We start from the raw sequence: 13,783 nt of genomic DNA, 5'->3' as shown, positions 1-13,783 counted from the left end.
GAAAAGGTAGAAAATGTAATTGGAAATAAATTACTCTGGATGTAAAAGCTAAAAGATGGGTAACTATCTCTTGGATCCACACAACAGCTGGCAGCTTTGCTGTGCTGTTCTCCCAGAATGTATGGAACATGTGCTTCATACCCATGGCTCTGCTGCTTTGGGCATTTCTCAGGCATTAGCGATGAACTGACCTTAAACTATTAACAGTTCATAAAAAAAAAAAGACCTATTTCAGCAATTCAGCAATGTGTGGGCTCAGTTCTATTACTTTACCTCCAAACAGAGGGGCCTGACTAGCATCTTCATCTGACCTCAGTTAAGAACTGAACACCCTTCGGCGCACAAGAGCTGCTAACACTTACTCCTTCCATAATCATCTTTGTTCCCTTCCCTTATCTTCTTTTAATTGGAGGCTTTGTTGGCCAAGACATTTTGCAACGCTCTTATGAGTCTGTGACCAAAAGGGCAAATAAATTCCATGCCTTATGCTGACTGTAGGAAAAGTTTGCATTATCTTGGAGGGACTTGTAAAAACATGTACTCTATCAGCCTCTGTCTCCAGCAAGGCAAGTACAAGTCAACATCAGCACTCGAATCAAAGCTCTGCTATTAATCGCTGTTGTTTTCTTTTTCTTTTTTCCCTTCTGTCTCTGTTTATAGGCTTTTGCCTAGAAGATCAGTTTGAGCACAGCACAACGCTAATGTGGGCATGAACTGCCTTGTATCCGACTAGCCCAAGTGGAGCAGAGGAGTTTCAGTCTCTCTGTGTTGTCAGTTGAAGAGTCTGATTTTATTCAGTGGCAGGCAATTTGTTCTATCTATCCAGTCCTTTGCAGCATATTAGTACTGGTAAAGTATATATTAAGAGTAATCTTCATTAAAACACTACATGCTACTAAGAAATTAACCTTATTTAACTGTTGCACTACTTGATCTTAGTTTTTCATTCTCCTATTTTTGCAACTAAATAATATAAAAAATCAAATTAAAAAAATATCTACAAGTGGACAGAGAAGATCTGCTGAAAAGTCTGTTTTAGTTAATAAATGCATAACTGATTGCATCTCCCAAAACAGCATTTCACAACTTAGATTATCCTCATTTTGCAAAACATTTGTAAATGTGTTTAGGTAAGCTTCATCACTGGAGTTTAATAAGAATCTTACCTTTTGAACAAAGACTTCCTCTTCTGGGGGAAATTCATTTACATCTACATCTTCTAAATCAGGCAGTTCCTGAGGACAATCACAAGATCATTAATCAGTGGGGAAAGCTACTCTAACCAATAAAATATGACATCTCTATCTCATTGGGAATCTTCTTCAAAGCAATGGTATGCTTTTCAGGGTGAGAGGCCACAGCCAGGAGCACTGCACTGTCATCCTCCCAGAGATGATAGTGTCCTCTGTTAAGCACATGTGGGAAAAGGAAAATTCATTTGTCTCCAGAAACAGCAGATGGGAAGGCAATAACCTTAATGTCAGACCAAATGCTGTTTTCTACTATACTGTATGATTATGAAGGAAAAAAAAAAAAAGAAGATACAAGAATAAATAGCCAGGCATTAACAGGATTTTAAAAGCAAACATGGTTTATGTCTATTAGCTGTTTCCTATCTATTCAATAGACTTAATCTCATCTGCAACCCATCTTTACGGGTAAGAGCCAAATCAAGATCTGCAGTCTACCTGAAACTGTTTATCAGTAAACTCTGTTAACCTAAACACATCTAATAAAACAATGTTTTACTGTGAATGCCTCATAATTAAGGATACAGAACTGGAAACTTGCTGAGAACTGTTTTTCCTCAGACAGGTCCAATAATTTCAACTTTCCATTAGAAAATGTTACCTAAGACAACTGCCATTTGCTGACATGAAAGCAAAAATAGAGGGTGGACATACAAAATCACAGGTAGAAAGTAATACCTTTTTGCCAATTCCTTAATGTAGCTCAATACTGGAAAAAGCATCTCCTTTTTAGGCTTTTAGAGCTTAATGATTTTGTAGCAGGCTGCTTGGCGTGGTAGCATCAGGAATGTCTAATCTGTACTTGCACGGTGAAGATTATTACAGAATTAAAATCAACAGAGGAAATTTCTGTTTCCTGATATGGTTGTAGCTAGTGCAGCATGTCCTGAAGACACATGGTTTTATAAGAATATAATTTTAAATGTACAAATTAAGATTTGAGACTAACGTTAGCGGGTGGAATCTGATGTCAATACGGAGGTGAAATAGCTGTTAGTCTTGTTCCAATCAGCAGGGTGCATTTGCCAATCAAACCCAAATCGCTCACTAAAAGTTATCCTGGCTTGGGTACACAGAATGTAGTTCAAACACCGCCAAGGCATGTGCAGCAACATGGGCTTGTTTCTGCTTGACAGAGGGATGTCATAACCACCACATTACAAATCCTCCTCCACTCATCTCCCTTATATTACTACTGAGACCATTTACTGATTCCAGATTATGAGTAAAGACGACGGTGCTGCTCCGGAGCTTCTCACCATTGGCATCTCCACAGCCATTCCCTGCTATGTCAGCGCTAAGTCTCTCTGGAAAATCTGCAATAGCGTAAGTATTGGAGGTTGTTGCAAGAAGCTCTTTCCATCACTAAACATCAGTTGGAGAATGAAGTAGCATAGACCACTGAAATGTGTGTTAGTATGTGATTTGGGTTTGTTTTTTCTTCTGTAGAATTAGAATAGTCACACTTTTTACGTGTCAAAAGAAACCCCATGCACGTATGCTGAAGAGTTCCTTTTGCACTACATTAAAGTTCGTGCAAAGGAGCGTGCTATGGTGCCATATAGCACCAAGGGAAAAACAAACACTAATCTATAGGATCTTCACATTGTGGGTACCTATAGTATCTCTATTTATTTAAAACTTTTATTTCAGATCCTGCAAGATCTGCTTATAAAAGTAATATTGTATATACTTGGAATTGCTGCCAGTTCTCTCCACTATCCTTCTTAAACCTATTATTAAAAACAGCCAAACAGGAGGATGCAGCAGTAAGCCCTCTACTGAAACAGTGAGTTGAGCCCTTTGATAACAGGATGGAATTTTTTCCTGAGAAATTAAGAGCACAGAAAAGATAGAAGAGACTTTTCTAAAACATTCCAGTAAGAATTTAGTTAACAGTGGCAGTATAAAGGATCAAAGAGTATATTAAGTGCTCTGGGAAATCATAAGCTCAGAAATCTGTTATCGCTAGTTATGTCATAATCTGACACTGTCAGTTTAGCAGCAGTGTCATAATTAGGACATATTGAACAGTTCTCCTTTGAAGTGAGATTGTGTTTTTCAGTGGTATCCATGTCCTCCTCATGGTTAAACGTGGTTAAACATTTTTAAATGTTTGCATCATCAGATAGAAATCTTAGATAATAGAAGACCATATTACAAATGTCAATCGCTTATTATATACCTGAATAATGCACAGTCTACTTTTCTTGGAAATATATCTAAAAGTTGTATTTTGAGAATTAATTTATAATATCTAATACCGCTAGCTAACATTTACAATGAGTGGGTACCTACTTCTTCCTTATGCGTTTTCTGCAATACTTCATATTTTCAACTGCATATTTCATTTGAGTTTTGCCTAAAAGGACGCATGTATCCACTAGCTTCTTTTTGTTTGATTTCTGTTTTTTAAATGAGAGCCCTCATTAACTTCTCCAGAGAAATCACAGAGGTAGAAGGTCAACTTCAGGTGATCTATGGCCAAAGGACAAAATAAACTTCGGAAGCGGTGGTAAATTCTTTACACATGCTACACTGGAGAGAATGAATATCCCTACAACTTTACTTTTTGGGTTTTTTTCTTTCTTTCCTTTTACTTTTCCTCATAGTAGACCTCTCTTAGAAACCTGGCCATATAGTTTTATTAGCCAGGATGTTACAAGAATTAATTTGGGAGAAGACAATACCCAAATCTGAACTTCCCAAAATCTGAATCCAATACATACGTCAAGATAAAGTTTCTCTGGTGTTTCCAGTTTGATCTGTTCAATTTCAGCATATTTATCCAGTTCAGGAAGCATGGCCTTTTCAGTAGCTGCCTTCTCTCTTGGTAGAACTAAAGAATAAACAATAGTCAGTTGCAGAGAACTAACTGAATGAAAGACTTTCTATATTGCAACAGCAAGCACTGCAAAACCAAACCGCTGGGGACCTGACTACCATTGCAGAATTCACGGCTGAATCCAGCTCTTTGTCTTTCCATCATATTCTTGGTCTCTCTTATATTGTATAAATTAATATTTGCCTTTTTGCAATAATGTATTCCACAAATCTACAAAAGCATTCTTCCATGTGTGAAGGCACAAAACCACCTCCAGGGTGATGTCCAGCTTCTGCTGGCAGACAGACCGCACAGTTTATGTGGGAGCAAGGGAAGCCTGTAAGCTCTCCTGTCCTGTCACTAAACCTGGCACGTATGAGAAGTGGAATTCCACCTTTATGTAGCAGAAGTTGCAGGTAGAGCCCTCGGAATTTTTTTTGTTTGTTGTATTTAAAGAATATTTTATCCAGTATTACTTGATTTTCAACTAGTCACTGTGGAAATCTAATGGGGTGTTCTTATCTCTGAATCAGTTGGCTTGAATCACGGCAGAGGCAGTGCTACACTAAGAGTTTGGCTCATCGTCTCTGCATCCTGAGTTTGGTTTGATTCTTCACTGTGTACATTACCCTCTGTCTTCTTGTTGAAGTTTGAGCATTTGTAAGAGTTTGATTCTTGTGCATCCTCTTGAATTCTAGCAGGAATATTTCCAGATGTGAAATCCATGTTTCCTCCCCTATTTGGTAGAAGTGTTATCACTTCATCACGAGTATCAAAACTTTCATTTCTAAATTTCTCAGTCTTCTCTTGAGTTTCTTCCTCTTCTGATACATTTGAAGTCTCTGATGATTTAGAATTTCCAGCACTGTCATCTGAATTTGCAGGTGCTCCTACAGAAGAAACAAGTTCATTAAAACTGCTGAGTTAATCTACCATTACTCATTCTAAATATCCAAACTTTACATGGTCTTAATAGTTTGGCCTAAAATATGCATCAAAAGCTCCTCCTTTGTTAGACTGCAGCAATGTTGTGAGTTTTCCCACCTCAACTCCCTAGGAAATACAGTTCCCCAGCAAAAAACTCACCTAGAGAAAACACTACAGTAAATAATTGTCTGGTATCTATAGTTAACTTTGAAAAGCCTCACAAGTGACTACATATTTAAATATATGCTTGAGCATTTTGATGGATCAGTGACAAATGCTGAAGTTATCCTCTCCTTTATGCAACCTACCTGCTTGCAGAAAAAGTTTTGTTAGTCAACCGTGTTTGATTTCAGAGCCTGTGAAACCCAAAAATGCATCAGGTAGATAGATAAACACTCCTCTGCACTGTAGTACTGCCTTCTTATTTGGCTTCAAGTCCTGTTTATCATGAAACATGCATACTTCTCTAGAAAGGTTAGGTGGGGACCTTTTACTGGTCGTAAATGTATGCCTCCTTGAATAATGTAACAGGAGAATTTGTGGCATGAAAAAGGACAGTAAGTGAAGCAAATGATTAAAGACCTTCCTCTTACTGCCTGTATTACCACTGCTGTAGGCTCTAGGCTGAAGCTCTTGCTGTTAAGTGAACGCAGCAGTGGAGAGGTGCCTGGATGGGGACTGGTGAGGCGGTTATCACTGGGTCTTACTGGAGACCGCATGCCTATTGAAACCAGCCCTGTTCTACTTCTTGGGAAATATTGCTTTTGGGGTGTAACTGCCTCCACCCATGAATGCCTGCTGGAACCATTACTGCCCTGACTAGCACCTGGTTGTTCTGGTGAAGAGCACAAGAGCTTGAAACGCTCGGATAGAAAGTGGTTTGGTTTTTTTTTGTTTCATCAGCAGTGAGAAAGGTGATGATTGCTTAAAATCGTTGTGGTTAATCTAAGATGCACCAACATTAATAAAGTATTTAGTATGGGAAAAGAAGATTCATAAATATATTCCAAAAATTGCATCAGCCTGCTTCTGAACATTTAGAAACTATTCATTTATTTTAAACATTCAAATTGAAGCAGACACAGACATCTTCCAAAATAGTAAACACAAACCTTCTAGGATGTCTGTTGCATCTCCATTTTCACATTTTGCACTTGTATCTCTTTCTTCCATATACGTTTGTCTTTTCTTTTCCTCTGCTTTTTGCCTGATTGCTGCTAAAGCATCAATGCTGTCTTGGATTTTTTTTTTCTCTCTGGTTTCCCATTTTTCCCTTTCTGCTTTCTCAGCTTCAAGCCCTCCAACAGCCCAGGCTTCTGCACAGGCTCTAATGAAAACACAAAAGCTCACTGTAGTATAGCTATAAAAGCCCATCTTTATAACGAGAGAGAGATTTAACTAGCATGCAACAGCATAAAATAGGTCCAAGACAAAAAAAAGCATATAGCAGTGACAATCCCTTATGCAACAGGGATGCACGTATATCTTATACGTGGAACTGCAACAAAAGAAGCAAAGATATCCAAATGCTGGTGATTACACCACCAGAGGTCTGCCAGGACCTCCGATCTTGGCTCTGCTTTTCCAGACACCTGTTCAGTTTCTGTTGAAATCAGGATTTGCCTCTGGTCTACAGACTTGGCATAAACCAATTCTGTTCAAGAATTAATTCTCTTGCGGAAAAAATACATGTTTTTTCCTAGGTATGTTAGATGTAGAACTCCATAGTATAGTACTCTTGTACTCAAAGTCACCCACCCTCAATAAATTATACTGGTCAGTCTTCCTTTCCTTCCATGACAATATTGTCAAAAAAATGGTTGAGTGATCATTAGCATTTGAGCTTTATTGCTGTGTAAAGAAGATGCCTCTGTTTCTTACCTATCCTTTGGGAAAACGGGTCTGTCATCCAGATATGTTAGTAGTTTTAGTCGAACAATAAGTGTTTTTCTATAATTAGCAATTTTCTTTATTACTTCGTTTCCCATCAAATTCAGCACATGCTAGAGAAACAAGGGAAACAATTTTTAAAGTTGAGTAGCAGAAAAATCACAATCTGGATATGTACATTCTCTATCACTTCCAAAACAAGAAGTGAATGAAACATCCTGGGTGTTACAGATAATCTACAAAAAACAAATAATGTTTAATAACATTTCTTTTAGACCACGACCTATTGTGCACTGGACTACCCGACAAAACCATTTAATGGGATTCACCCGTATACATGATACAAACCCTCAGCTATATTCGGCTTACCAAATTAGGCATGGTCTCCAGAATAGTTATAATACTTGGATCGCTTAGATTATTGTGGGAAAGATCGAGAACAGAAATACTTGGGCATTCTTGCAAGTGCTGTATGTCTTCCACTGTTTGTAACTTATTGTGAGCAATCTGCAGAGTCTGCAGGACTTTCAGACAAGCTGTCAGACAAGAACAGTACAATGAAAGGAAAGGTAAGAGTCATTGCTTCACAGAGGGTTTTCTGGAGGAAGTAGAAAACTGCATTGTCAAAATAATTGTTTCTATTGAATTGTGGGAGCTTTTTTCTAAATTTGTTGTTTTGCTACATGCGCTTTTTGGCTAGGCTTCCAAAGCTGCTTTCTTCACCCCAGGAAAAATAGTTGTTTGTTTTTAGGATGGTGGTTGTTCCTAATTTGTTTCAAACTAGTCAGTTACACAAAAGCAAGAGCTTGTGTTTCAACTTACTCCCAATGTACACAAATAACAATGTAGGGGAATTATTTTTTATTTTCTGCTGAAGATGGAATAAATCCTTTAACAGACATAAAAGATTTGGTAATCATGTCTGCAACTGCCAAAGCACATCATAACTGTAAAGCAAATGGTGAAAACTGGATTGCCAGCCTGTCTGCAACACAGATAAGGACTTAGATGGTATTAAGAAGTGAGGAAAAACTACTTAATTGTCCTAGGTATCCACGTGAAAGTAATTACTATGTCTTTTCTGTTTTCTCATTCATTTAAATTGCAAAACACATAGGTTTGACTCTTCAGTAGAAGCCTTGTGGACTTTGATATGGGATATTGTGCAAAATTCTAACATGAATAAAAAACCCCTTGAAACTAGTGCCGCTAATAATAGCTTAGCTTAGTCAAAGCTTAGGAATATGGGCTCGTTATAAGTTAAAACATGTTGCACCAACAGTTCTTACAGAGATTCTCTATGGTCTTGACGTAGTTGTTACTGATATTGAGGGAATCCAGCTTTTGTAGGGGTTCAAGGTTTTCAATTTTGTTAATTAAATTGAGTTGCAAGTAGAGGCAACGCAACTCTGTCAGAGCCTCCAAATTCTCGATTTTTGTTAAGCCATTGCATTGCAGCCATAAACACTTCAATCCAGTATACTCTTCAAGATTCTCCAGGCGGTCAAATCCTGCAGAAAAAGATGGTCTAAAATGAAATCGCATTGGCTGAAAACAAGTCTTTGGAAGACTAAATTTCATTAAACCAGTGCTGCTGAAACAGCCTGTTAGAACACTTGTACTCAAGTTGCTGCCAACACTTTCACTGAATTAATGGTACAGTACCTGGCCCATAAAGGGCAAAACCATAGAGGTACCTATTCTGGTCTGCATCTCGTGCAGCCCTTTAGATGCTAAAGTAATATATATTGAGAAAATAGCAAAAACAAGGCCAAGTGTAGAAGGTAGATTTAGCATGTCCTATTTATTTAAAACAATTCTTATGCTAACCTGAACCAGCTAACCGTATCATGCAAAAACCTGCTCAAAGATGATAAGAGGATGATCCATGTTCATTCTAGCAACTTCTTTTTCTTTCAGTAGTATTTGAGAATATGCAGCAAGTCTTTACTCTTCATGTTCTTCCTGACCATTTTTATTTGGCAGTAAAGAAGTCCCCAAAGCTGAAAAACAGCTTCTTTATACAAACACATTTAAAAAGAAATACATGTATTTTCCTCTGAATGCAACCCAGACCAGTATTTTAAGACCATTCTCAGAGGCTACGGTTTTGGGTGGGGAAAAAAAAGCATCCCTTGATTCCTATTGATCCTTTGAATGACCCCACAAAGTGAATTTGGTCTATAATCAGTTCACTTTTCTACCTTCATATTAACTCATTTTGTTTTACAATTTAATTATTATATAAAATTAAATTATGTTTCTAATTTAAAAGAATTATTAGATACCTTACTTCAGTGAGACATGAAATAGATTCTCAGCTAAAATGCTACTTAGAATGATAAATCTAAACAGTCATGTCCACATCTTACCTTTATAATGCAAGTAAAGCGTATCATTTAAGTATGGGGTCAAGTATAATTTCTGCTGTTTACAGATGTCTTGCAGAATCTTTTTTGTCATTCTAAAATAATAACGGGAAGCAGAAGCAAAACAAAAAATGTATTTCAGTGCATATTCTTAAATCTTTGGGTTTTTAACAGATTTCAATGCAACACAATTAATAGTTCTTTTATGCAAGAGAAATGGCTACAGCTTTCAAGACTATACTCAAAATAAAAAAGCAGTAGGTTTTTTAGAGTGGCTTTCCATTTCTACCTGTTTGAAGTGAGTTACCAGGCTCTTCTGCTAAAAAACAGAGAATAGGTAGGAAAGTGGGTAGGGAATTAGAGAGTCCATCTTCTTGGAAAAGAGCAGCATGATTCTATGTTAGAATCTGGTTCCTTCCTCTCCAATTTTTTCCTCCATTCCTCGCTGCTTCAGTGCAGGACCTTTGGTAGCATATCCAATACGCAGACTAGAAAAATCAGTAGTTATCAACCTAAAATTTTAATTAAATGCCAACTCTGAAATAGCACTGAAGACAGTTTTAATATACAGCTGTGATTGGCTAGGAATGCCACAGTAAGAAAATGAGTAATACCTGTTCAATTATAATCGCTTAATGCTCAACTCCACTCCTTTTGGAATTCTTGCAAGCGAGAAGCAAGAAAAGGCTACTCAGGGAACTGGTGGGCTGCAGCTGAACAGTGCAGGGGCAAAGGACTCGGCAAGAAGCATTGGGCTGAAAGCTACAGTGTGAAACAGCGGAGGCTGCAGGGGCAAAGCACTTGGGCTGGCAGCCAACAGTGGCCAAATGAGGCCAAAGCTGCACACGGCAGTCAGCAGGACAGCAAACCCCCAAGGTTGTAAGTACACGGGTGGCCTGAAAACTGTTAAACCAGAAATGGATGGCAGTGAAGAGCAGCTGATGGGATGAGTTATGCCATTATCTGGGACTCTGTGCTAGACAGCACCGGATTGACAGTTTCATAGAGTTGGTAGTCCCTGAGCAGGGACTTTGCAAAGAATGACAGGACACTGTTTTTGGAGGCAAGGTGTCCAGGGCTACATAAAATTTAGTAACTTTATAGACAAGAAACTTGGGAACCCATTAGGAAAACACCTAGCAAAAACATTCCAAAGCAGAAGATATCTATATCTTCCTGTTTAGAAAGATTAGATTCTGTAAAACAAAATTCCAAAATAAAACTTCTGGTAGGTATTCCTCAGTTAAAGAAATATTGCAGAAGTACAATGTTAAATGGTCCAAAATTATTTTCCACTTCTAAATTCCATATTAACAAATTGAACTTTGCATTTGTGGTCATAAGTATTCATAGGACTAAACCTTGTAACAATAAGATTTTCTTGGCAGAAAGATATTTTCAAGATAAAAAAAAGCTTGAGTAAATGAAGTTAAACCTTTCATAATGAATTTGCTTTTAGATTTATTTACTCACTACACTAAAAATCTCAATATTGCTGAAGAACAAAACTGTAATACAGTCAACTAGTCAACTGAGTTCCTGGGGCAATATAAAATATGATCGTCAGCCTGTAACTGCCCTGTAAGCCAAACGTGCCTGACCTAAATCTCTGAAGGAATGAAAGGTTTATAAACTTCAAGCAAAACCTTTAAATATATACTGTTTTCTTGTATTGTCAGCCCAGGTACATTATTGTATGCTAGCTACTTGCAGTATATCCCACTGGTTTTTATTATGCTATTTGTAGTAGCATTTAATCAAATTATTAGCATCCTCAGGCAATTTATAGGATCATAAAATGTGTTCCTTCAAAACACTAATTATCTTATGTACAGTTGTTGCTCTCCGCCATCATTCTTCATAAGAACTTAATTCTGAAGTGTGCCAGGCTGATTACTCAGGATAATGAAGTTTTCTATGTAAGTACAGTCCAGTCTACCTCCTGATAACTCAGTGAGAGGCTTTTCCTTGACTTTAAAGGACTGTAACTGTCTCTAATAGAACAGCTGTGTTAAAGTTTGCAGCAACATAAACTTTGGGAAGTTTCAGCATGTAAGCAGGTACAGGAACAGAGGGTAAATCTTCACTGCTCCTTATATATCACTCCATAACTAGCCCACGTGACCAGACTTTCAATAATGTTATTAAATAGTACCAAATATGGGTTTTAATTTTATTATTTGCTTGCAATATTTTTATTATGCACATATTATTATTATGTGCTTAATCAGAGATAACACGAGAATAATCCCATTTCACAACTATTAATGAACAGCCATCGCAGCGTATGCTGGTTTAGACTGGACCAAAATTAGAGCCAGAGCTTACAAAGGAGTTGTATCTTATTGTCAATCATCTGAGGTACCTCTGGATTTCCTCTGCTAAAAATTATCTTGAAAACTGTAATACTTACATTGTGATGAATTAATACAATGTATTGTCTGAATTGATGCTTAGAAATGGTCAAATCTACTCACAAATGACTCCCACAAGAGTTTGCACAATTTTCTCCAGATCCATTAAATAGACCTCATCATGTAGTTAGAATGTAGTTTGCTACTGCGGCCATAAAAAAGCCATACAGATGCTGGAAATATCAACAATTCCTGATTTATCGATTAATCTCAAATTAGTCTTCAAAATTGTTCTCCTGAATTAATTTGTAGAATAGCAAAGCTCCCATTTACTTCAATGATGGAAGATTTAAATAAAAAACATCCACAAACAACGTATTACCTTACACAGCCCCTCTTTTCTTCTGTTCTTTGACTGAATGAGCTGGTTACTGATTTGTGATCGCCATCTGATTTTTGTTCATTCTGTTGATCTGCTCTGGACATACAGTTGATGGCTTTCTCTTGAGTTTTAACATCTTTGTAAGAAAACAAGTTGCAGTTTAACAGCATGAGTGGGGAAAAGTATCATGTTGACACTTAGTTTAGAGATATATTGAAGAGCACTTGAATATGAATATCAAGAAAAGAAGTGTGCTAAACAAGATTTTTGCTGACATTTTTAATGGAAGGAAAGTTAACTTTTTTAGAAGGCAAACTAGTAAAATAGATAGTAAGAAAATAAATTGTTGAAATTTCCTTTTTTTTTTTTTTGTTTAGATCTGGAAGTCAGGTAGTACCCACTAGTCTTAAGAAAACTATTATAATGTACAGTGACAATATAACATATTGGCACCAATATTCTTATGGTCTTAGACATCTACTATATATTACATTTAGTTAACAATAATGTGAGTTTAACAAGACTGCTAACTTTCCACATAAAGAGACTACAGTGATGGCATATCTGAGTCATCTCAAGCACCATTTGTTAGTCTAGCTCTTCTACAAACTTACCCTTTTGTACACTTTGGAAGGTGTCTCCAGTGCTATACTCATTCAAGCTGTCTTTAGACTGCCTTTGATTAATTGCATTTTCAATACTCTTCTCTTCAGATTCCTGCTCTGCACCTTCTGGTTGCACTTGTATTCCCGACACTTAAAAACAGACAGTGCAAATAAGATGATTGTACCAGCCCATTTGAATATGATTGTAATTAAAAAATTTAGAGGTCAGGCTAGCTGTATGATTGCAGCACAGCAAAAGGTGTCTCTCCAGGTAGAAGAAAATTAAAGACACAGAAAAAAAAAGGAAGAACAATAAGATAGCAATTGAGTAAGCCTCAGTTATGGCAAGATTTTCAGTGCCTCCAGTGGGGGAAAGAATAAACTCATATTGCATCCAGATGAGTAATGACAACTTGATTTCTAGGCTTTACATTCATTAAAGTTCCCTAAATTCATCCTAGCGAGCCAGCTGGAAGGGCTCACCTGTGTTGACAGAATTGCCTTCATTTTCTGTTTGGGTAGCTTCATTTCTGGTGTCGTTCACAGACTCTCCCAACACCTCTTGGGCAGTAACCTCCCCTCCAAGGCCTTTGTCTGAGTCTCCGTTTTGTGATTGCATGTTAAGATATGTGATTTAGACAAACATCAGCCAAGTCGGTATTTGACTTACAATCCAGCTTCCAGACAAAATGTGTAAAGGCTTTAGTAGGAGAACCTGTTACAGATAAAAAGACCATATGAGTAAATTACGAAGCCTGCACAGAGCTAGCAACCTGGGGCTATTCACCGTGGAGATACCAAAAGGCAGGGAGAGTTTATCTTAAATCCTGCCCACAGCGGATCTCACTCAGAGCAGAGACGACCGTGGCTGAGAAGCTTCCCAAAACCAGCGCAAGTCACTTTTTTCCTTTTGAAGCTGGCGCGCTGAGGATGCAGGGCTGGTGCTTCTCGGAGGCACAGCCCGCTCTTGTGCAACGCCTGCCTCCCGCCCCCCTGCAAGCCGGGTGGACTCCTGAGGGCACTTAATCTCCTCACAAGGATTGCGGATGCTGTTACGTTTCACCCCTGCGCTTTTTGCTGTTATAGCCCGGGAGCTTTCTAGACAAGACTCGTGTCCTAGAGCGTGCTGCTCTATCTCCCGTTAAACCTGCAACTCCCTTTACCTGACCCGAGACCCGGGCT

The 13,783-nt window shown here is 37.9% G+C and overlaps 1 protein-coding gene across 1 annotated transcript in view; it reads right to left on the bottom strand.

Annotated features, from left to right (window-relative positions):
• DNAAF1 (dynein, axonemal, assembly factor 1) overlaps positions 1-13,220 on the bottom strand; it is a 13,991-nt gene extending 771 nt beyond the window's left edge. The window contains exons 1-11 of the mRNA XM_009578310.1: positions 13,085-13,220; positions 12,611-12,751; positions 11,997-12,132; positions 9,264-9,355; positions 8,181-8,402; positions 7,261-7,427; positions 6,883-7,004; positions 6,114-6,328; positions 4,704-4,964; positions 3,980-4,089; positions 1,088-1,235 (exon numbers count right to left, since the gene is read on the bottom strand). Of these exons, the coding sequence (XP_009576605.1) occupies positions 1,088-1,235; positions 3,980-4,089; positions 4,704-4,964; positions 6,114-6,328; positions 6,883-7,004; positions 7,261-7,427; positions 8,181-8,402; positions 9,264-9,355; positions 11,997-12,132; positions 12,611-12,751; positions 13,085-13,220 (1,750 nt within the window). The remainder of the gene's footprint in view (positions 1-1,087; positions 1,236-3,979; positions 4,090-4,703; positions 4,965-6,113; positions 6,329-6,882; positions 7,005-7,260; positions 7,428-8,180; positions 8,403-9,263; positions 9,356-11,996; positions 12,133-12,610; positions 12,752-13,084) is intronic.
• Between the last annotated feature and the right edge of the window lie 563 nt (positions 13,221-13,783).

Source organism: Fulmarus glacialis, unplaced genomic scaffold (genome assembly GCF_000690835.1).
Source record: "Fulmarus glacialis isolate BGI_N327 unplaced genomic scaffold, ASM69083v1 scaffold16265, whole genome shotgun sequence".
Taxonomy (NCBI): domain Eukaryota; kingdom Metazoa; phylum Chordata; class Aves; order Procellariiformes; family Procellariidae; genus Fulmarus; species Fulmarus glacialis.
The sequence above is the reverse complement of the archived record's forward strand: the minus strand, read 5'-3'. Positions and strand labels throughout refer to the sequence as shown.